Below are 25,111 nucleotides of genomic sequence, written 5' to 3'. Positions count from 1 at the left end.
TGAATGAAACTACTGTATTCGTACTGCTATCACTTTAGAGATGTGGCCTAGAAAGGAGATAAGAATTTTCACTACTCAGAGAACTGGAGCTATTCTGTGAGATAGAGAGAAATGCATTTTTTACCGGCATGTTGGTGCCAGAGATGAAACCTCCTTATTTTCTGCTATTCTGTGATTTATACAAGAACAATTTGGGGTCTTGCAAGGCGAGGAACACTGCCACAAAGCAGAGGTCTAGGAAACTGCATCTGATTTCCTACATGGTAATATAAAGCATTTTGGGACTTTTTTGGAATAGGGGGAAAATAAAGAAAACACCAAAACAATTAGAAAAGACAGAGTATCTCTTCAGTAAATATCAGTTTTAAAGAAACACTTTAAAAATCCCTTTTTTTTTTTTTTTTTGAAAAAGAAAAAACATATATTTGACTACTTTACTCAATTTGCCTGGAAAATCAAACCGGGTTCTGACTTTAGTTGTGGGGTTTTTTGTGGCAAGGAATTAGGAATAAGTGCAAAGAATAGCTGTAGATCAGTTGTATCACTGGTATTTACTTCTACCGTTGTGTAGGGTTGCCTTTGGAATGTGACAACCTCTGTGAATGCCTCTGACTTCTGTTACTTGTAGATCACAGCAATAAACACATGCTGTTTATTGAAACTGCATGATGGCAATATCAAAATGCTCAAATTTATTTATTGAAATAAATAGAATTCTGTCAATGTGGATGTCTGAAAATTTGGAACTTTTTCTAAGGGGGTCTTTTATGAAATGTCTATTTCATACGCTAAGTATTTGGTTTAGGCATGTGAAGCTATATTGGAGTATGACTAGTAATTTTGGTTATATTTAGGGTATTCTGGGGTCTGGTTTTGCCCTTAAAGTTCAGCAGAAGCAACGTCAGAAGCATTTCAATAGACAAATCCCAGCTGCAGCCTCTCTGATTCAGGTAAGGCCCCTAACAGTAAAACGCTTACGAGACTATTGGTGAAGGAGTATGACCTAGTAGTTAAAGCACTGAGTATCACAGTTACTAGACTTCTGTAACTTGTGTTTAACCACTTTGTCCTTTTGATCCGCTTCAGTCACTAGAGCAAATTATCTAATTATCTGCCCCCCTCTTATAAGGGAGCATAACAGGCTTTACTAATCTGATAGTCACAGGTATAATGACACTAACTGGTTGCAATGAGTCTGTTTGAGGAAATAGTAAAAAAAAGTTGTGATAATCTTTAATTCCTAGCTTTTTTTATATTCCCTTGGATCCTGTGCATCTGCCAAAACCTGAGGTGATGAATATGTATACGCATACATACACCTCAGCTTAGGAAAATATCCCAGCATAATATTCTACATGATAATATAAAGAATGCAGTAGTGTGGTGCACAAATACTGAAATGTGGCACACTGCAGAAAAAGGGAAATATCAGCATTCTATGATGCTTGTGGGGGGTTCACTCTGAGGGTTGTATTGTTGTTCTGTTTTTTAAAAAAACACACCTGTGGGCAGGGTTAGAACCTGGCTCCTAAGGAAAACATTACAAAGAACATACTTAAGATCACTGTGTGCTGAGTGTACGATTCCTTGTGCAAATTTACACTCGCCACAGTTATATACAAGGAGGGGTATATTTTATCAGGCATGGTTGTGTGGTATAGCACAGTCATTGCATCTGGAATCCTTTGCAGCATATTTACATTGATTGAAGAAGATTTTTATGTCAGCAAAACCTGACTTATCTGTCCTGCAGGACAACAGTGACTGCTTATTCACTGAGATTATTTGGTTTGAGTTTTCTTATAGACTTTGTGGCGGTGCTATGCAGCAGAGAAATCCTGTAGTTCTACAGCAACATGGAAGATCTACGTTACACCACCGGTGCAAAATACCCCCAAACCACCAGCGCCATCTAGCCCTAGTCTGAGAAAACAGGTAACAGAGTTGGCAGAACTGTCTTCTGTTCTTGCTTTTAATTTGGCGTAACTTGCCAAAATACTTATGAAGTGTTCAAGGACTTCGGAGACGAGAAAGGCATTTACAATGGGACACTTGATTGTTTTCCTTGTGCCACATCATTGTTAATTTAGTTTTTTGTTAAAATATTCCCAAGGGACAAATGTCTTCTAATTTTAAATTTGCCCTGGTGGTCAGACAGGTGCCAATTGTCTGTTGGTTTATCCCCTTTGAAGTCTCCTCTACCTTCTCAAAAGGTAATGTAAATCAATGATGATGCCTTCCCAGTTTGCATTCATTTTGTGTTCATACAGGAAGAAAGGGGAAAGCTAGCTTAAAAATTTTTGCTCACATTCAACATGTGGCTGATGGTATCTATGCTGTTCTTAAGTACTTTTCTCCATAGTACTTTTACTTGGGCAAACTTCTGAGCTACGGCTGCAGTCAAGTGGAATAGTGTTTGTCTACACAGATAAGGTTGCCTAAACATAGTCATGTAGTTCCATTGGCAAGCTTGCCTGGTCTTTGATACCCCTTCTAAAAAGGCCCAGGTCTATAGCAGGTCTAGGTCAGATACCCAGGGTTTCTAAAGTGTTGTTATGCACCTGGTTTTGGGCAGTGAAATCCCACTGATGCCTGTTGCCCAGCAGAGGATTGCAGTACCATTTTCCCACAGCATGTGTAGAAAGATGTAACTACATGATCTGTGTGCATGTATAAGTTTTGGTATTACAGCAGTGCAATTACTCAGTGGTGAGCAGAGTGTGACTTTGCCATGAGACTAGCCACTTCATAACTGGAGGCAGAAAAAACAGGAGGAAAGGGGTAAAGCTGAAGAAAGTTGGGAAGAATGTGTTGTTGAAGAGCAAGCAATCCATGGTAGGAGAGCTGGTAAAAAAAAAAAAAAGCTTTAGTGCCCTTAGTGTTTTGGGTTTTTTTTCCCCCCTCTGTTTCTCTCCTGAGAGGGGCTTCCCTAATGTATTTAACCTGAACTACCTTGTGAACTGTTAACCCTGATTCAAGAACATAGTGGTGGTTCTTTCATTTCTTACCAATGGATCATTTTTGCTACTCAAAGGAGACTAGTTCTTTCTCTGCCTTTATTTTAAAGACTTAATTGTGTATTGATCATCTTGTGCATGTTGTAGCACTTTGTTCCCTAGAGAATTCCTGGTTTCTTTTCCTGCTATGAGAGCCCATAATGTGTGGCAGTGCACCCACTGTCTACAATAAATGCTCATTTCTACCATTTTTCATGTCCAGTTTGATTAAATTCAAACATGTTTTTGTTTAGCTGCAGAGAATTAATTCGAAAAGACTTAATGTAGGCTGTAATAAAATAAGAATTGGGTTACTTAGATCAAGTAGCATTATCCCATTTGTGAATATCTTGAGCCTGCAGCTGTTTGTGTTGATATGTGCAAATACTTGTTCTCTCTGATGTTTCTATCTGCTAACTGTTTAGTGGTCACACCAGAGGCCAGAGTATTTTGCAGAATTGAGTGCAGTAACCCTATGGCTCAGCTGCCTGTCAGAAGGTTACTGTAGCATCAGGTAAATTTAAGTATGGCTCCATCTTTGTTTAGAGGTGTGTGAGTAGGAGAACCAGGTGGGACTAGAGTCAAAGGGTAGGTAGTCATGAAGGCTGGAAATAAATGGTGATGTGACAAGCAGTATTTATATAGCTAGGTAGTGGCAGCATCCGGGAGGCAGGCAGCACAAGCTACGCAGTCAGTATATGACTGGCTGTTAAGTTCATCACTTCTAGGTTGATCACAAAGGTAGATGAAGGCCAGCCTTGGTTGCAACACGCTGAATCCAAACTTTCATTATTTTTTTTTATTCTTATGTACCAATTGTAAGGTGTCTATTAGGTTGCCTCAGGCTTCTAAAATCAGGACATCCTTGACTTTGGAGGCAGGAGGAAGGTTTTATCTTCTTTGAATGTGGCTAATTCGGCATTTTTGGTAAAAAGTGAAATTTTCTTTAGCTGATAAGGCTGCACATTGCCTAGTTCGTAATTCAAAATCTATGGTTATGTTTAATTAGAGCTTCAGAAAGCTGTTACAGCCAAGCTGTGTATACTCAAGTGATTAGTATTTTGGGTGCCTTGAATTTTGGATCCAGTTTGAGAAATCTTACTTTCAGATTTTCAGATTGTGGTAGGCACCTTCTACTAAGAATCAAATTCTTAACAGATTTAAGTTCATAATTCAGAATCAGTGACTCTGAAAACTTCAGCCAAGATTGTAACACTTTCACTGAATTTCAAATGCATTCTTTTAAAAAAAATGCAACTTCAAATGAATTTACTATATAGTGAAGTTCATATGTGTAGCTGTCTGGTTTTTGATAGTATCTTCTCATATCAACCCTTTTCTGCTACCACAGGCTAGAAGATACAAAAGAAAAGGGAAACTAGGCTGTGGTAATGGTTCTGCACCTGTAATAAACCCAGGAGAGAATGTCTTGTCTGTTCCACAGATTACTTATGATCACATTGAACGAGACTACAAAAAAGATGTGTCTTTCTACATCGATGAACCAGAAGGTAATTTACTTTTACTTATGTTCAGGATAGCGTTTTCTTAAGAGACAATGTTAAAGTGAATTGAACTGATGAAGGGAAGATTTCAGTGAAAAAATTTTAAACTAATTGGGAAAGCAAGGTGCCTCGAACCAAGGACAATTACGTAACAAAAACAGGGGGAACACAAATTAAAGGAAATCCTTAGATTCATATGGTGTGAACATCAAAAAAGCTTTATTTGTTTATAAAAGTTACCTTGATTAAGATGTTTGATATACTGTTAATTCTACTTTTAAAAAGTAGAGGTGGATGGAAAGCTTTTTCAGATCTAGCTCACCTTTAAACTTTACTGCACATAGAACCTGAAGGAAGGAAAATAAAACAGGGAAAATATCTACTTGTTGACAGCACCACTTAAACATTGTGCAAATAAATTGTAATAGCTAAATATTTTATGCCTGTTCCTATGTCAACTGAGAGGTTTTTGATAAGTGGGTTTTCTTAATTTGAAATGTTTTGTGCTGCTATAAGTATTTCGATCTGGAAACTGGCTGAATTTCACTGCTGGGCTAAGATACTGCTTTGTTTGAAGTTTTTTTAATTAAGTTTGTAGTGGAAATGTGGGTATGAAATAGTATTGTTTACTATAAAGTGAGGTTTTTTGAAAGCTAGTTTTCCCACCTTTCCTTTGTCTGATGGAGTTGGGTACACTTGTGCTAGTTCTGGATTTGCCAAGTCTTTAGCATAAAAGGGAGATTGTTTCCCCATAGTATGGAACATAAGCCTTCAGACCTAGAGGTGTGCAAAGCCTTGCCAAGTTAACCGAGATAGCCAAAGGTGCTGTCTCTAGTCAAAGGCATGTTATCACGTGGTGCTTTGACCTAGGTTTCATGTCTTTGACAACCTGACCATCAACTCTATAAAATTGCTACTCTCATGTGACAATGAAACAGAAAATTTCAGCCTGGAGAGGGCATAGCTGTAGCCTGATGTGGGTTTCTTAATAAAAAGTACTCTTTTTCTCCCAGAGGGCATATGCAGTGTCTTCTATACTGAACACAATTAAAGGCAGGAGTTTCACTGGCCTGCTCTGACTTTACAGAGTTGCTACGTTGGAGTGTCAATGCAACTTCTGTAATCTATGCTAGAGCAGAGAGAAATGGAATACCAGGGATCTGAGAGCTGTGGCATATTGAGACACATCCCCTAAGGGGTAGGAACACCTGGATCTCACAGGGATTTGAAAAGACCTTCAAACCTCTGCTTCATGCAACTAATAGCTATGAACTGCCATTGTGGGAGGAAGAGTTTCTTTCCTTCACTGATGGAGGTTTTCATTACCTCAAGTTCTTCCTTATTTTATAATCTTATATAGATCTTGTATCTGTCACTTTGAGGTCAGAATGCTTTTGAGCAGTGGTGGTATTGTTTGTAATTTCCAGTGTTTTTATAGGGTTCTGGGAAAGGGGGTGAAGGGTGTGATATATAAAAAAAGTTTCTACCTTAACTGTATCTTAATAGAATACTATGTTCGTTCTCAGCATGTTTATCAAAGCTGTGCAGCTTCCCCTGCCGACCATGTAACAGCAGATTTTGCTGAGCATGTTTTGATACTGTGGTATCTGTTGGTGTTGGACAGAAGCCGTGAAGTGTTGTGTAACTTGTAATATTACTGAAGTCAGTTAAGATGCTAAAGACTATGTTTGTATTCATGACTCTGCCAGTGCACATTTATTCACTTAAACTATGTTCCTTAAATGTCCATAGTTAATCTGAGCAAAGCTGTGTGCATCAGAGGGAGGAGATAAAAAGACAAGCCTGACAGTTTGGTAACAGAGGAATATGAAAGAATTTTTTCCACTTTTTCTGAAAATATCTTTTGGTTACACCTATAGCTGGTCTAATTCATTCTTGTTTGGAGACAGCCATGCATATTATTCCCTTACCAATTAAGTTTTATCTATTTTTTTCATTCTTTCACACTTTGCCTTAGCCAGTGTCAGGGGTAAGTCACACTTCATTTGATTTTTCCGATTCATTCCTTCTGCTACAAAGCTTCCAGGAATGTAGTTGGCAAACTTAATTGCTCAATTGACTGAACATTCTTGACACCTCAAAAGTTTAAACCTGATTTCTCTCTGTGAAGTTCTCCTTGCCAGAATTAATAGGCTTCTATTCTTGGGAAGTGGAAGTACTCGGCTTCAAGCCTGTAAATTGGGGTATTTTTTTCTTTCAAAAAGCTGGAAGTAGAAAAGGCAGAGAAAATAATAAAAAAAGTAATTGAAAAGGGCAATACCAGTTTCTATTTCAGTGTTATAGTGGAATATTTTATTCATTGGTTGTGGGGGTGGTGTTTGACAGATGATGGCAAACTGAGGTTGAATTAGATCAGTTCTACAGGCCTGACTAGAAGAAGCAGAGCTGTTGCTTAAAACAGTTCTTCTAGTCTGCTGCAGTGATCAAATGTGAAAGACACTGTAGGGAGTCCTGAAACAAATGTTTGACAAGCACAGCCAAGAGAATAACAGTCCCACTAAGAAAATTCCTTGTTCTGGGCAGAAATAGACTGAAATAAAGTCAAAATTCCTTGATGGAGAGGTTTACCTTAATTCAGGAACTGGATTGTGTAAGCACACTTTTTTTCATTAAAATGTGTTTTTTTTTCTTAGGATATTCTGTTCATGTGTCCATGTCCACTCGGCATCCTCTTGGCTTGCTCAAAACTTGCTTAAGAGGCATATCTTTCAAAGATAGGAAAAAATGCCTTCCTTTCTATCTGAAGAGGGTCTGAGAAGAGGGAAGCCTTAAAGCCAAGCTATAGATATGATCAGCATTAAGATTTCTGAGATACTTGTGTATGTGTAATAATAAACATGTATTGAACAGTGCAGAATGTAGGAACTGAATCTTTACATACCATAAATGATGGAATCTTGACACAAACACTGATAACTTAAAAGGAGAACAGTTCCTGACTTAGTTCTGCACCAAGCATGGGGTTTTGTGTGTGACTAACGTAGGGCTCTAACACTAAGAACTTGGCATCCTTGCAGGAATGGAAAGGCTGGAAGTCTTCTGCATTAATAGTTTCCTTGTATGAAATCAAACCTCTCAAAATGAGGAAGCTATTTAGCTGTTCTCTCAATTTCTTTCTAAAGCAAACATTGATTTTTGGAAAAACAATTCTGGAAAATAACTGATGCTGAAGATACTTTAGTGCAGTATACTCTTTCATGGATATCTATTGCTTCTACTGAGGAACTCTTCATACCAAGGTGTACAGTTTAATTTTTTTAGTGATTAAAAACACTCAGTGATCTCATCCTCACCTGAGATTATAGCTGTAACTGTTCTCTACAGTCGTGAAATAAATCTTTACCCGTACTTCTGTCAACTGTTGCATACATGCTCCCCTGCGTTGGGGTCTCTTATCAGGATGACAAGAGATGTATAAACTCTCTGGTGTCTTTAATGTTCCTGGTAAGATTTAACAAAGGCACTTAAGTATTAGGATGTTAGTTACTTACGATAGAGTGAGTGGCAAGTTGTAAAGACTGATGGAAATAGAAGAAATAAAAGTAACATTTGAATGTAACTAAAATCTTTTACATTCACTTGAGTTTCATCTCCAGATAATGGCTATTCCCTGCAATGTATGCTTCTTAAAATGAACTGAATAGCTGTTTCATAATGCTTTTTATTAGGGAGGAAAAAGTTATAAAAACGTGAAAGTTTTTGGACCTTGAAGGTCAGCCTTCTGGGACATCTCCAGCAGATGGAATATATTATTCTGTCAGTTATTGTAGGTTGTATATACAACTCATTATTGTAAGATTCGTCAAAGTCACAGGACTCTCTGTGATAAATCTCTGCTGGGGTAAAAACAAATGTTCCTATTTATCACTGTGCTTTTCTGTTTGCTTTTTTGGAGTTTCTTGTATGCTGACATATTCCTCATATTACACACACACACAGAGACATATTTAAAGTGAAACTGCACAAGAGTAACTTTTCATCAGGAGTGGGGAGAGAACTAATTTTCAATGACCCCTGTAATACCTTTGTAAGTTTTTCTATATAAATTCTGTAATAGTGTTAATGTTGATTTATTCTGTCTGTAATGCTAGTTTGGATGCTGACATTACAGATTTCACCCATCTAGTAATGGGTTGGTTGTTCCTATAAACTGATTGTATTTCCATTGGGGTGCAGGGAAAGGGCTGCTTTCCCTCAGTGGTGTAGATGGGTTATGATCCGCAGTGCGTGTAAAGAAGCAAACATTTTAAATGAAGTGGATTCATAGATTCTAGTGCTGACAAGCTGAGTGAAAGGTGAGAAAAAACATGTGGCTGAAATTAAGAGAATAAAGCAAACACTAAAGCTTTTGAAGGTCTGCGTAACTGTCAGTAAGTCAGAAAAGCATAAATATAAAGATATGATCCAAATTAGCAAGAGAAAGTATCCAGATACCATGCTTCTGAAAAAGTTGTGCCTTTAATAAGGGGAGTTTAGCAGATGCTGGTGGTTTTGCGGTGAGAATCTATACTAAGCATATACTTAAGCACTGTTTAACTTCTAAATTTGTCAGTCAGTTCAGGACTTGTAGGTAGTAGTGGTACTTGCCTGTGAGTAAGAATTGTGGAAGCATACCTGCTGTATGCCTCTACCAGAAAGCTTTCAGTCCTGGCTGTCCCGAGTGAGAACTTTTCGGTGTATTCCATGGTTCACCTTGCATGACCAAAGTGGATGGTAGAACTGGGGATGGGAAGGAGAGAGAGGCTGAGAGGAAGCCTCTGCCAAACTCGCTCTTGCTTCTGATTAAATTTGGCAGCTTTGATGCTTAAAAATTTATTTTTGTCTGCATTTATTCAGCTCCCTGATCTGCCTGACTTAGGACCAGAGTTTAGATTGCTGGTACACTGGACTGAGCAGGGACTTTTGTCAGTTGGTCCCAGAGACCATGGGAGTGCATACTGAGAGAAGGTTTGCAGCTCCCTCAAATTTTTCTGATTAGTAATATTGGTGAAACTGAGGTTTGACTTTTCTAATACAGAAAAAAAATTGTTCAAAGACAATACATTTAGATGAAACTTCATGTAGTTGAAAATGTTCCAGCTAACTTCAGATGTGATATAAAACTGAATTTAACTGTTCAGTAGCAAAAGAAAATTTCTGTCTCTAGTCAGACTTTATAATGATGTTTGCTTAGGATAAGTAAAGGTGAATGACAAGGTCATGCTATGGAGTTAAAACCCCAATGAACAGCAGAAGTCCAGTCCACCACACAGTAGTGGTAGTGGTGTTCCTGGTAAAGTTGACTCTTTAGAACTGGAAATAAGACCCTATTGATGCACAGCAAGCAGGGGGGGAAGAAATAAAAAATTGAGTTGCTAAGAGGGGCGTACCCCAGAATAGGATGTTTTGTTGTCAGAAGTTTTCAGGTAGCTGTTAAAACCTTAATCTAGAAAATTAGAGAGCAAACAAATTGTATATGAGTCCACATATTGCCTAATAAAACAAAGACAGGTTTTTACAGTGAAATTAAATTAACCGAACAAATTGCAGGTTGTGAATTGGTAAGCTAATTCACAGTATTGATGTAGCCTGATAATTTTTGCTGAATTCAGAATATACATTGTGCGCCTTGTTGTGTAAGTCCTGGAATGAAGGAATAAAATCCAAGACCCGTCATAGTGGTGTTAAGGGAGAAGTCAACTGTTGACCATAGAGGCAGGAAATAATTTTTTCTTTGTTACGTTTGAGCAACCAGCAGAATTTTCTCACAATAGAGGATTTCGTGGGGTTTTCCTGACATCTGTCTGAAAGAGTGTTGTTGGAAAAGCCTACTATTCTGGTGCATTGATATAGAAGGTGGAAGTAAAGGATGTTCTACCTTTGTGTCTTACTGCTAGAGATTTTGATTAGAATGTATAAAGGTGTGTGGAGAACACCTATAACATGACAGGCTTAACTAGCCTGGCAAGAAGAGAGAAGTGAAATGGATTTATTGGAGTTTAAGAATGGAAACTCAGAATTAATAAGGTATAGTAGGAAGCAAGACTAAAGTTGTCATGCTTGAGTCTTCTCTAAGCAAGAGGAAGTACATGTTATAAAAGTAAAACTAGACTACAATGCTAGTATAACTGAATCTTAACCTAATCACTAGTCCAGATCTAGAGTGTTACAAAAAATCAAAGGCAATAAACTTTTTGCATATTTTAAAAGTTGCAATAATAAACCCACAATTTAAACTGTAACACATACTACTTAATTTCTATGTATTTCCTAGCATTTGTGCTTCTCTGGGTCCTAAGGTTTCATTTGCTGCAGGGGGACAAGGGGAAGTGGTACAATGAGTTGTTCAAATCTAGTGTCCTTCACAGGGAGGTATATGATTGTGGTGACAGTTCCTCATTCCTCTCTGAGGATCTGCTTGGAGTCACTTACAAATGTTTCCTAACACACTTTTATGTATTCCTCAATCAGTGTGCAGCTCCATGTTTCATCTGAATGTATACTGTATGTTCCCCTTCATGTATGCCAGATAGTATTCCCGGTTTTTTACCCTTAAACCCAGTTTTGTCCTGTTTCAGGACTGCATTTTTCTTTAACTATTACTGAATTGCTTATAGTTGTAGGTCTCCAGTGCCAAGCCTGTGACCTGTCTCTTATCTCCTGCCTGTATTTCTATACACTGCATGCTGTGTTTCCACTTCTAAAGGTCTGAAATGTTTCTACCAGCCCTGTATTTCTATAAACTGGTCATTATTTAGGTATAAATTTCTCATTCTACTAGAACTGCTGTACTACTGTAGATCTGAAACTATGCTTGTACAACACAAAGATAAATGCAAAGTTAGATATACACACCTGGTCAATTAGAGAAATTGCTGTCACAGCTAAATCAGGCCTGATGAGCCTTATTCCCTAGGTCTTGCAAACTCAGTACAAAGCTTAGGCCCTGTTACTAGCAGTGCTAATACAGGACAACACAGAGTTTGGGAGTCATAGGAACTCCTTAGTGAGCTCACATGAATATCCCAAGCTGTCACTTTTCAAATGTAGGAAAGGTAGGAACACCTGGGTAAATGATGAGCTTTTTTAATGACCTAAACCTGAGATAAAAATTTTGTTGGAACAAGTTGCTCAGGGAAGTGTTGAGGTCGCCATTCCTGGAGGTATTCAAAGATGTGGGGCTTAGGGACACGGTTTAGTGGTGGACTTGGTGGTCATGGATGAACAGTTGGACTCAATCATTATCTTAAAGGTCTTTTCCAACCTAAATGATAAGTGTAAATACAGTAATGATGTCAGGAAATAGTCAATGCTTTTTTTTTGACTCAAAATTAACACTGAGTTTGCTAAAACTGACACTACAAATTTTGTCATTTGCTATTATGTGGCTAATGATTCAGTGAGGAGCAAATTAAGTCAGAAGAGAAAGGATTAGGAAAGATACCCTGAAGCCAGTTTACTTCTAATTATCTGGGCTTGTGAAATAAACAGCTAAAGAGTGATCAGAAACTGCCTGAGAGCCACTAACAGGACTGGAAGAGGCTTGTGAGATGCATGGGTCTATAAAGTGGATGCAATTTGTGCTTTGGAAGGGATGAGAAATTTCCATTTCTAGGAAAGCTTATTTCCTGGAACAATGCTGGGGTGGTCAAACTAGCTGTAAAAAAACAAACAACAGAAAACCCAAACACCCCAAAAAAACCCCAGACAGTAATAAGGAAACAAGTAATAGTAAACATGAATTGGTCAGGAGCAATCACGTTGAATCACATGGGGAAATTTATCTGTGATGTGGCAATGTGTGCTGTAGATAGAGGCAAAAGACAGTTTACACACTGATTTGAGCCATACTTTCCTGTCTCATCCTTTATATGTGCCTAAACACATGATCTGGATTGTGGCCTAGAAAATTAGCTCAGGCTACTGTAAGAGGGAGTATGATACTTCATGAAATATTTACCAGTGGTTCACTGTTTAACTGAGAAATTTAGAGAGGTTTCTGAGCCTGATGCTATCAAATAATCCCATCAGTGAGATCATGGACTAGAGGAATTTTTATTCAATATGCAGTTGGTATTAACTCAGAAGTGGCTGGGAGCACTTTGGGAGACTGCCTGTAAGCTTCCCACAGAGGCAGCAATGCTCAGGCAATTGGCTCCTGTCTCGTGTTCCCTTGCTAATCCTGTATCTCACTAATTTACTGCAGTGATCTGTCTCCACTTTTGATACTGAGTACAAAGGCAGCTGTTTGACCTGATCTCTAGTCTGTTAACCAGCTGTTTATGGTACAGATGCCACAGTGTGGAAGAGAGAACCTCCTCGCTGCATAGCATGGGGGGTATGCATTGTGCTCAAATGAGCCCTTGTAGGCAGAGCCTTTTCCGCTATGGCATAGCAGTGCAGCACCTGCCCTTCTTGAGGTCATATGATCCAAATTCTTTTGGGGAAGTGAGGGTAGCCTTTGAGAGAAGGGGGTGGGGGGGGTGGAGGGGAAAGCAGTTTGGGATTCAAGGGTTCTCTTATGGAGAGCTCAAACTCTGGTTAAGACCACAATTTTCTAATTAGTTAAGTGTAGAGGAATGAAGGCAGTGGGTTCGTTAGCATTGATAACATGCAGCTGTGGCCTTGCCTCAGGGGCAGCGGGTTGATTGACATGGATGATGTGCAGGTGTAGCTCGTTCCTGCTCAGTGGTTAAATACCCTGAGGAGTGTGGGAGAGGAGATGGGATGGAGGAGGAGCAGTGTGGTCTGTCCTCTGGAGGAAGGAGATACAGCCCAGACAGTAGAACCTGGCCAAAGGTAAAGCCTTGTTGCAGCCAGCTAGTTTGATTGTGCTGCAACAGTTAAGTAACTTTTAATATTAAGAATTATAATGCAGATTGTGCATCAGGGAATGGGGAGCTAATATATAAATGGAGGTTGCCTGGGGAAACAGTCTATGAAACTTGCCTTTAAAAGCACAGATAAATGTGCTACACAACTCGGGTTTTTTTCACCACTGCTGCTTTAGAATGTTATCTTGTTAAATGTTTCAGTGAGGTAGCAATGGACTCACTCCAGTGCAGCTCAAAATATGTAGTCCATCATGCCACAGACCAAACTTCAAACATCAGTAACTTAATTTCAAAATAGCAAGGTACAGCAAAAGGGAAGGAGGGGGAAACCCAACCAGTGCTAAGGCCAGCAGTAACATACAGAGCAACTGAGTACTGTAGACTGAAATTTTCCATTGCAGTTCACTAGTGACTGTATGGAAGCGTAGGCCTTTTTGCACCACCTCAGGGCCAACTCACTGAAGGTGAGAAGTGGGTACTTCATCTTATAAATGGAAATAAGGGCAACTTTTTGCATTGCCTCCTCTTTTGCCTGTGTGTGTACTAGTTTTGTAAAAAGCAGAGGACTGACAACTTTTGTGTCAAACTCCTTTTTTCCACAAAATTAGCAGAGGTGGCTAGGGACTGTTAAAATGAGAATGGAAGACAATGACAAAGCTCCAGTATGTGTAGTAAGGGGCTGTTAGACTGCAATGGAAACCCTGTTTTGGTGTTTGAGGCTGTTTGTAGAAGGTTTCTGTCCTGTTGAGGAGGGAGCACAGCATGAGTCAGTGTTCCTGGATTCTGTTGCTAGCTCTGTTACTGATTTGCTATGTGACCTTGGGCAGACAATTAACTCGCTGTGCTTCAGTTGCGTCATCTGTTAAATGAATATAAGTCTTGTCTCTGTCACAAAGATATTGTGAGTCTTAATTGTTTATGAAGTGTTTTTAGACTGACACAGCATTACAGAAGTGAAGAATGCTATTAGTCAATGCAGTATTAAACATAGGCTTACATGTTTGTTTATTGTTAGCATAAACAAGGAGGAGTGGTCATCGGGAATGTCAGCTTCTGCAAGAAGAGAAGCTGATTTTTGCAGAAAATGTAGTGAATGCTTTGTGGGGAAAATATGTGATCTAATACAGAATGTAAAGCTACTTCTTAGTTACCAAAACTTGTCCTTTCTGGTGGGAATGACAAAACATTATTGTGGGAGATCAGGGCATTGTGTTAAAAAAGAAAAGCTATAAAGCTATATTTTTTTTTTTAACCAGTTCTGCTTAAAGGGTGGAATAGTAAATATACTTCTACTACTCTTTTTAATACACTTTTTGTCTTGAGTGTGTGAGTTACATGCTTTTCAAGACATTATTTGGCATATTGTACCTTGTATGAAAGCTGAAAAGACTCCAGAACTAGAAGTAAAATAAACTCTGGTTCTTTGGGGTGTGTGTGGTGTGTTTGTATGTGTATAGATACATATGCAATACTGGCCATTACTTAAATCGAAAAGAAAAAATTAAGTGTTCTCTTTCTTGGTTTAGCTCTCTGTTTAAATAACCAGGTGTTACCAAACTAAAATTGTTCAGAAAGTTGATATGTCTGTTTGCAGTCTCATATCAGATGATGTTTTAAAAATAATTTTGATATACAGGGATTCATGGTGTTCTTTCTAGATTTTCCTAACCACAAATCTATGGAAATCTCTCCTTTTATTTCTGTGCTTTGGAAATTCTTCTATGCAGCACCTAGAATAAGTGCTGTGATGGAAAATCTGGCCTGTCAACTTGCTTAAAGATACATGTGCGAGTGACTTCTACACATTACTGTCAGTTTAATCTTATCAGGTATTAAAAAAACTCTGTATGTCTGAGTATAGGAGGAGAGAAGTCTAATAAAACTTTGCTTCAACCTCTGTATGCAGTGAAAACTGACACATTCCACTCTCAGACAATGATCTTTGCTGTTTGCAAGTGAACGTTCAAAAACTCTCCAGAGGGCTAGCCAGATATAGCTAGGCAATCCCCACATTTAAAGTGGTCTTGATTGCTGTTACATCGTGAGTCTTCACACTTGAATAATTTTGAATTTATACCTGCTGTATCTATTACTGGCTAAGATTTTCTTTCTACTGTTCTTGTGAATGTTATGTCTGAGAACCTGAAACCAATGTATTTTTCTATCCTTTTCAAATGGAGTGGTGGGTTGTTAGGGTGGTGCCAGTATTGCACCCTGCCGTGATTGGTTCTAGTGACACTAACATTTTCCTGTTTTATTTCTGCTTCAGTAGAAAGTAGTATATGCTATCAGAGTGGCTGTGTCTTAGCAATATACATAATTAAGGCATTCCAAAGATTAGTTTTTGTTATCTTTCCTGTTAATCCTGATCTGCCTAAGATCTGACAGACTAGAAGTGAAAAGAATTAATTGCTCTGAAGGCTGTCCAGTCTTTCCTTAATAATGAAAATCTGGGAAAATAGGTGCTGCCCCATCTTTCTGCCAGTTAGAGGCAATCAAGAACTCTAAATAAGAGTATTTTTTATGATTATTGCAAAAAAAAAAAGCAGTTGCTTGTCATTTACGTAACCTTGCTTGGGCTGAACTTAATCAGCAGAAAACATCTGGAACTGATTCCCCTTCGATTTGGAATGTCCAGTAATCTGCTGTGTACATACAGCTAGTGCACCTTTAGCATTAAAAGACTTGGCTAAACAATCTTTTGCAATGTTGTTATCTTTTGGAAAGAAAAGAGGAAGCAAGAGTAATTTCCTAATGAGCAAACATTTGCAATGCTTTGTATAGGTTGCATTGTACATTGATTTTGTGCAGCTGTTGTATGAAATCTATTGATCAGAGTTAATAAATTTCTAAGTGAGTAACACTGCTTATTTGAATTGATTAAAATTGGGCCAAATTCTGAACTCTTTAGCATTGCTTGACTTGTTACTTTTTTTGCTAGAGTGCAGTGTTGAATTATGAGCAAACTTGGAGGATGTAAAAAGCTGCTGCCTATGGTCTTACAAGTGGTGTTCCTTAAAATTCTTAGTCTTTCTTGTAGGACTAGGGTGTTGGACTTCCACAGTAAGCTATTGATAACTGCTTTTCACATGACTTTTCTGTTAAATAAAACTAAAGAAATCACTGAATTGGATAGTAATAATGGACAAAATGCTAACCATTGTTAAAAATCCACTCAGTGGGAGATATGTGGAAAAATCACTAATGTGTTTAAGCAATGTTTCACGCGGACAATGCATTCCTTTACAAGGGAAATTGGAAAAACTGGAATGTATACTCTTTTTCAATATATTGAACAATCCTGTTCACTTGTGGAAGAACACTTAAATTAACCTCTTTAGAAACTTTAATGGAGTAAACGTATCTCTGGGAAAACCTCTTCCTTAGTATTATCCTGCAGAGAAATTTGCACTGACCATCCTAGCTGACTTAGCAATAATTTCTATGGGAATTCCTCTGGGGGTAAGGCTCACAGAATTAGGGGGAATGGGTGATGAAATGCTTTGGACGTCCTTTCCTCTCTGCTTTGCACTTCTGTTAGGGAGTTGTTTTGCTTTATTGACATTAGCATGGAAGGAAAGACTCCTATATGGCACCCTACTGCCTTGTATTATGAAAAAATACAGATGCAATCGGTGCTACCCAATACAGCAGAAAAGTACCCACCCTGGAAATGTATAACACCACAGTTTTTTTTATTATGTATTTTAATAATGTATTTTTTTATTAAGCATCTTCCAGCAGTGGCAATCCACCATTAAGGAAAAAAAACCTCCTGGGGTTTCTTCTCTTTCGTTTTTACTATGGTCTGTAGCATGGGGTCTCACCAACAGGAGCATTGTGTGTAGTTGGCATGGACTTAAACTCCTCTGTAAAAGGAGAATAATATATTTTTCATCTTTGAGGTGAATTACGGGGAGAGCATCTGTAACACAATTCTGATAACTAATTCCAGGAATTCTGGCTTGCTCACAATCTGGTCCTGAATCTGCTTCATGGGTACATAAACTGTGACTGCTCTGACCCTTTGGATCCATTTGTATTCCTTTAGGTATTATATTATGCTGAGTTCTCAGAACTTGATTCCAGTTGTCAAAAAAATTTCTTAAGCAGCATAATGCCAGTATTTGTTGACAGTGGCTTTTTCATTCTGTTTTTAATGGGGTGAATCGGACCATGGCAATGGGATAGTCTAGACCTCGTTGTATTAACTCAATTAAGTTCCATTTCAGGTCAGATTGACCTGAGTCTATCCTAGATTAGTTTGTGCTGAGTGAGGTATCATGAAGTAAGTATGTGTCAGAAGCCCTAGATAGAAGTCTACAAGTTTCTCTTGCTGTTTATTTGAAGGGTTTAGATTGGCTACTGTTTCTATAACCTTGTAAAATAAAGAGATTGCACTAGATCTTGGTGTACAGGGGGAGGGGCAGCAGCTTAAGGTTTACAGGGATGAATTTAGACAGCCTGAGCAGAAGGTATATGTGCAATAGTATGTGGAGACTTGCCTTAGAGTAATAAAATACTTCTTAACACTGATATTTTTCCTTTTCTTGCTGGAGAAATGGTATCTCTGGAAGTTCTGCAGTTGCACTGTTTTTAATAAGGTAAAATCACTTTCATAAATCAGTAGGCCTATTCACATGTCATATGAATGACACCAGTTTTAGATGATAGAGATTTACTCAGATAAGATGACGATGGCAGTTTTTATGGGGAATTGGTTTGCCTGGTAAAGATCCTCAATTTACATTATTTGCTGTCTTCTGCTTCAGTCTTCTTAAAAGGGTAAAGATGTTTTTGCTAGATAAATAAACGCATATAGTATATGCCAAACTCAGACATGCTCTGCTTGGAGTGGAAACAGTCTTGAGGACAGAAATGCTTTTTCAACCTCTCTTTACAAACAGAGAGCAAGGCAATTTAAGTTGGTGTCCATAAAATCTGCATCAGTAGCAATTTCTAAAAAAAAAAAAAAAACCCACACCAAAAATTAATTTTAACAAGTTTGCTGTTTAATAGTTTAAAGCATTGAATTCAGAGTAAGGCTTAAGGAGATCTCTGATGCTCTCTTCTACCTCCATCTCTGTATCTTCCCTCTCCAACGTGGGATGTATGTTAGTGTTCTCCTTTCATAGGATGCAATCACACATCTACAGTCTTTTCTCTTCCTTCCTACATTTAGATGCTGCTGTGACTGGATCATGTAATTCTTTTCTATGTGAGGTGGAATTGCCAGAGAGATTTTTTTTTCAATGTTTATCTTGTTAGCTTCTCTGCCAGCCATCTGAAGAAACTATGCTGCATGGAGATAGAATGTCTTAGCCTTGCACATCCTCCCTTGTGTAGTGCAAATGTGTCCCACCTCAAATGATGAAAATGTAGCTTTTTTTCCAAGAAACTCTCTCCAAAGAAATTGATGACTTAGCCATGAAAAAATGAAGGAATTGTTGTAGAAAGATTCTCTTAAAATTCAGTGATCTCATCTAAACAGTTGCTTTTGCAACTGAACAACTACTCCAGGGTAAATAAGGGTGTTGAGTTTGTCTCCGTGCTGCCAGCTTTCACTTAACCTGTGTTAAACTGCAAGTAATAGAGTATGTTGTGCTGGCTGCCTATCTATAAGGACCTCAGAATGGAACAGGAGAGTGCTAAGGTTTTAGCTGTGAATCTCTTGTAGTATTGGATGAGAGTGATTACATCTTGGCATAACACAAGCAGGTCCTTGTCAAGTAAGTACCTCTTTGCCATGATAGCAAATATCATCATTATAATAACGTTTACAAAGCCAGAAGTGGTCAGTACTTTGAACCAAGCAGCAAGATCTTCCCTTCACTTGTGACTTCAACCTAATTTAAAACTGTTTGAGATGAAAAAAGAACTGTGTCCAAATCTGGATAAGAGAACACTAAAGCATTTATAGCTTGAAAGCCAACTTGTAAGGCATGGATTTTTTGGAACATTTGGGACAGGTTCCCCCACAGAAGAACATAATCAATGCTCAGAGCAAGGAAGTAATGTCACAAGAGCCTCATTGAAAAGGAAAGGGTGGTGTGGTGGGTGTGTGTGTGATGGGGAACAAGGTGTTATTTTTCCCTGCTGGTCTGAAAGCAAATCTCCAAAAGCTTTGTGTACTACAGACCAGTAGCCTTTATGATGCTAAGAGTCCACATGGCAGTGTAAATATTGGGTCTTAATGCTTTAGGATTGTAATAAGTATTTACCTTTATCCTCTAAAAAGAAGAAATTTGCCTGTTGGGCTATGCCTTTCTTACTTCCAGAGTCTGTAATATGTTCCTATAAAGGTTTATTGGAATGATATTCACTCTACTTACAACCTTGTAAAGGTAGGGTATGACATGGCGTGATTAGTGTCATATTTTTTTTTCCCCATAGCAACATTAATAATCCTTGAGGCCAGTGAATGAATTTTCCATTCACTGTGCAAGTGCACATTCAGATCTGTACTATAATCAGTGTAAACAAATTGTGATGTATTCTGAACTACACGTGAACAAATTTAATGGGTGAGATGACCTGTCAAGAATTCTTGGGTACCACCTCAGACTTGGAAAGTTCCACAGCTGCAGAACACCAGAAGTTCTCTGTGAAGCTAGCACTATATATTTGCCCTGTCCTTGTGCATCTGCTCTTCACCTCTGTTGGAGACAAGGCAGTGCATAATACAGTTTGTCCTGATTTGCTGTTATCTGATATTAGGAAAATCCAGCTGGTTTTTCTGTTTCAGCAGTTGTTCAAAAGTGGAAACCATTCCAGGATGGTATGTATATGTTGGCTTTTGAATGACCATAGAATCCTGCTACCCCTCCATGTATACTTACAAGAAAGATATAATTAGTAATTTATTTTGTCCAGATTTAATGGATGAAGCAAAGTGATTATAATTTCAAACCATTCCTGAATCAACACTTGAGGAGTCTTAAATAGTCTTTATGTAGACTGTATCTGGTTTGCCGAAGGTAAAGGTAGAGGCAGAATTACCTGTTCTATTCTAACCTAGTCTCTGAATGAAATAGAAGTTGTTTTGGAACAAAGTCCCTTTACTTGTCTTCAAAACCCAGTCTTGCTATGGCAAGGAGCTAGTACCCATGCTCAGATAATTGACTCGTCAGGTGTGCTTTTGGCTCTATCCACTGGACACAGTAATAGTAATATGGTGCTTTCTTCAGAGGTCCTTCTTGGCACTCAGGCAGCAGCAAAGGCTTGTGAAATCTATTGTGAGGAAAATCAAGCTCAAGTAATTTAGGGAGAACCCCTCAAGGTATTGATGAAACTGTCAAATGTTTGCATTACTTCAAAAGGAGACAGTACTCCATAGCTGTCTAAAACATCTTACAAAACAGTGTTGCTGATGGAAAGTTTTGCCAGGGCTGATTGATTTTTTTGTTTTTTCCCTACAAGAGAAACTCAGTCTTGAGCAATGTTTTTAATTTCAGCTATAAATGCGTGTGTTAGTTTACTTAACAATCAACATAACTTTCTGTGAGTTCTTACAAGCTGAAGAAATTTGCCCAAGGGCTCTAACAAAGTTATTCTAGAAACAATTTTATTTCAGTTATTATAAGATCCTAGCATGTTTTAAGACCAAAGATAGAAGCTGGGAAATGCTGTTTGGATCCTTCAACTGAATTAAGACACTGAGTGATATCTGAATCTTTCATGCTACAGAAAAGTTAAAATAATGCTCTGCAAGGGAAGTCTAGTTTGCCTGCTAACAAATAGCAGAACTTCTTCACTCAGTAGCACAAAGACCACCATCCTAATCATGTTTGCTGTTTCTGTCCTTTTGACAATATATCTGAAAGTTAGTCATGTTTAGAAAACAAATTACACTTGCTTTTTTTTTTTTCAGCTAAAAGAAAAATAATTGTTTGGAAATCAAGACAGTATCATGGAAGTCTGGGTTTTTTGTTGCCCCCTGTTGCCTCTGTTAGTTATACATCTGTAGCTGAGCGTATACAAAAATGTTTATTCTAAATCATGAGATAATGGCACTAAGAGCTGAGCTATGTCGCTTTCACACATAGAAAAGATGAATTTGTGTCTCATTCCTCAGTAACGTGGCTTAATAAAGCGCAGATGGAACAAAAGTCTTGTAATGGGACTGATAGGGTAAAAAAGTATATATCTGCTGTGACTTGTATAGTATCTACTTTCTCTGAAGATGCTGATCATAGTCAAGTCACTCAAATTCAGCATTCATACAGATTTCTGGGATCGTCAGAAACTACAGCCAGTTCATAATGTACTGACCTTTGTATTTGGCTGTCTGTGCGCTAGCAGTGATTTTTCTCAGTTTATGCTTTTCAGGCCTTCATTGCACATCTCTTCAAGAGGAGCACACTATGCTCTATGGAGATGCATTTTATGTGGGGAGAGGGTCAGTCAAACTGGGAAGTGCACGATGTGCTTAATTAGAGTAAGCTTTCTTCATCCTCTTGCATACAGGTCCTTTAGTGAAAGGAAAGGTGAGACATTAAGTGGAGCTGTGTGTCTAGTTACATCTGTCAGTGTGGTTGTTGCCATCACTGATTTTTTTTTTTTTTCCTAAGCAAAAATCATGGCCTGCTGCCAGAGGATAATCAAGGTCACTCTGAGCCTCAGGAGCTACAGGACACATTCAAATGTGTTTCCACAATATCATCAGAAATGAAAGATTTTAGGCCTCTAGCAGAGGGACTGTCAACTCAGAGTTGTATCTCTGTTATAAACATCACTGTTGCCTTGTCGTGTAAACTTTTTTGTTGCTATTGGGAGTGTAGAATACTAACTATGCTAACTTTCTAAAGATAGTAATTTGAGTCTCAAAAAATTGAATTCAAGTTGTGTTTTATTTGTAGAAGCAAAAGCTTAGCAACTTCTTTGCAATAAAAGTAAGTTTAAGAGAAGCTTAAAAATATTTCCAATATTTCCTAATGAAAAGTCTGCATGAGCAGAGAAAGCAGGAATGTAGTAGTATTAGTGAATGCATATACTGGTTGAGCTCTGAAGTAATAGTTGAAGACTCCATTAACTTAATTTTAAATAAAAAGCAATCAGTTGATTTGCATCATTTCTAGGAAGATAACTTATGGGTGTGTGTGTGTGCTTATAAGGTGTTACAGTTCAAATTCTATCATCTGAAGACCCAACAGAAAAAATACAATATTGGGTACACCTAACAATGGCAGTTTTTAAATTCTTAGATAGATGAACCTCACACTTTTATGCAGAATACTGCCTACCTAAAATATCTTCACATTCAACATTTCACAAAGAAGTATTTAGAACAAATGCATTTGAAATAGGAAGCGAGCACTCCCATAAAGTTTCTTTTCATCTGGAATGTACAGGATAACTGCTGGAGCTTTAGGCAGGAATAGTTTTCATTTAGTGCAGTCAATAGCTACAGATTATTTTGCTGAACTTGCTTTGAGTTTTAGGACAAATGGCAAATATTTCCTCTAGTATCAAGATTTACTTCAATTTACAGCATTTTTCTGGTCGGGACATAATAAGCAGATTGGTAACAATGTATGTCTTGAGTTCATACTTAACTGCTAGTCAATGGGAAATAATTGTACAAAGATTCAATTGTGTGATGCAAAGAAATTTATTTGACCAGCAAATAATTGTAGCATATTTCACTATAATTACAATAACTGGGTTTTGTATTCTTCCGAGTCAAAACATTGACAACAATTCAGAAGATGTTTCTGATTTTACTGTCACTGCAATTTATGTACTTTGACCATTAACAGTCATGAAAAATAAAAATGTTTTCAGACTGGTTTATTTTCTCTAATAGCCACACTAAAACTGTACTTCCTTTTTAAAATAAACATTTTTATTATAATGGCAGCTCTGAATCCTATAATGGAAAGTAACCCTCCATATTTATATTACATGATACATTCCCTGTGTTTAATTCTAAGTGTTTGTATGTGTTAAGTTCTATCCTTGCAGAGCTAACAAGCTGCCAAATTAAATTTCACTGGCTATTAATTGTTTCATTTTAAGGTCAAGTTCTTGTCCTTTAAAAAAATAAAAAAGGCAAGCAGTGGAGAAGGATTGCTTTCAAAGCTATTTTTCTTTTCTGTTTTTTTTTCTTGACTGTTCTTATTGTATGTTTTGCTCTTCTGAATACTGAACTAACAGTCAAGTATTGCTAGCCCTAAAAAGTCAAATGCATTAATATTGGTCATTTGAATTTAGTCTTGGAGAGTTGACCTCTGAACACATTCACAAGGTGTAGGTGGTATCTCCAACTCAGAAAATGTGTTCAAAATACACATGCAAGAATCATCAGATAAGAAATAGAATGAAGGTTCAGTTTTACTTAAGAGAAAAAGAAGATATTTTTGAAGTTGAAATAAGTAAAAAAAAAAAAAATTGCTATAGAATACTGAGAAACATTGTTTTAATGTCATTTGAATACAAATTGTCTTGTTAGATGTTTTTCCAAAGGTGTCCAGTTCATATTCCTCCTGAACCAGCTGTGGCAGCATCTCCTGCACATTAGGCTGAAAAGTAGCTTATTGATGACAATAGATGTCAGCAATTTATTCTGCGCTGTTTCAGGCACCGAGTGTTAATGACAAACAAACTGCTGCAGCAGAATTGGAGTTACTCTGCAGAAAGTAGCAGATTTGCTCAATTATTGACATGTTTAATGCAAGACTATGTAGTATTAAGCCAGCAAACCTGTGAAGAAAAGAAACAGGAGAGGAAGGTTATGGAAGGATTTCTTGTTGATTATGAAGTTGGCATAATAAACATGTTCAAATATGTTCCAGGACAGATTTTTGCGAGATGTTTGAGTAGATGAGGTACCTGCTCTCATCACATAAAGGATAACCTCAGTGTCTGAGAAGTCTTAGATAGGATAGGTAGGTAGGTGCTTTGCTTTGCGCAAATGTTCTTTTTCCTGTTGATGTCACTTCCTGCTTTTTTCCTGCTGACGTAATTCTTCTACTACTGCCATGTGCCACAGTTAATAGCTGAACTGTATCTGCTGTGCAATTCCCTCTGTGGGTTTCTCTGAATATTCCTCTTCCCCAGCTAACCAGGAAAATCTGTTTTCCAACCTTGTTGCCAGACCTTATCCCTTATTGCCATCCATATCAACTGCATACATGTCACTGAGTTTGGAAGCCTGCTTTTTGTGTTTAGGAGAAATAGCTTTCATAAGAAGGCATTACATTTTTCAGGAACAGAGCTCAAGAGAGAAGATATCTTAAAACAAAGATGTCAATGTTCACTTCTATATGCACGTAGAAACCTGGCTAACTACCTGAGATACACATGTATAGACCCTGTATCTTAAAAGAAGGGAGACTTCTATGCATGATTCAGGCTGAAAATGAGAAACCCCTCTAGGGTTCAGTTTCTGGCTGCCTGTTTCTCTGTCTTCCTTGTCTTTGGGGTCTTCTAGTCTGTTTGGCTCAGTAAGATGGATGAAAAAAGTCCATAGAGGTAAACTTTGCAACAAATAGTGGTTCTAAGTTATGCACATGCTGTTATGCACACACATGGAAAAAGCTATCTTGTTTGCACAGTTGTATGCAGTCCTGAAATATGGTGTCCTTTTTTCCTGTGAAAGGCAAGAGGTCAGAAGTAAGCATCCAGGCAGTTGGACCACATACCTAGCCATGAAGTAAATATTCATATTAGTCTAACATGCAGTATGACTAAATGATGATAGCAGAATGACTACAGCTTACTCACAGCTAGCAGCATTTAGCACAGTTTAAAAAAAAAAAGTCACATCTGACACTTT

The 25,111-nt window shown here is 37.9% G+C and overlaps 1 protein-coding gene across 1 annotated transcript in view; it reads left to right on the top strand.

Annotated features, from left to right (window-relative positions):
• Positions 1-25,111, top strand: part of LOC119147957 (potassium voltage-gated channel subfamily KQT member 1-like) — a 510,752-nt gene that overhangs the window by 66,314 nt on the left and 419,327 nt on the right. Inside the window, exons 8-10 of the mRNA XM_037387400.1 lie at positions 855-950; positions 1,807-1,935; positions 4,348-4,507. Of these exons, the coding sequence (XP_037243297.1) occupies positions 855-950; positions 1,807-1,935; positions 4,348-4,507 (385 nt within the window). The remainder of the gene's footprint in view (positions 1-854; positions 951-1,806; positions 1,936-4,347; positions 4,508-25,111) is intronic.

The sequence above is a fragment of the Falco rusticolus genome, chromosome 5 (genome assembly GCF_015220075.1).
Source record: "Falco rusticolus isolate bFalRus1 chromosome 5, bFalRus1.pri, whole genome shotgun sequence".
Lineage (NCBI taxonomy): Eukaryota > Metazoa > Chordata > Aves > Falconiformes > Falconidae > Falco > Falco rusticolus.
Note: the sequence above shows the minus strand (reverse complement) of the source record. Positions and strands in the feature narration are given on the sequence as shown.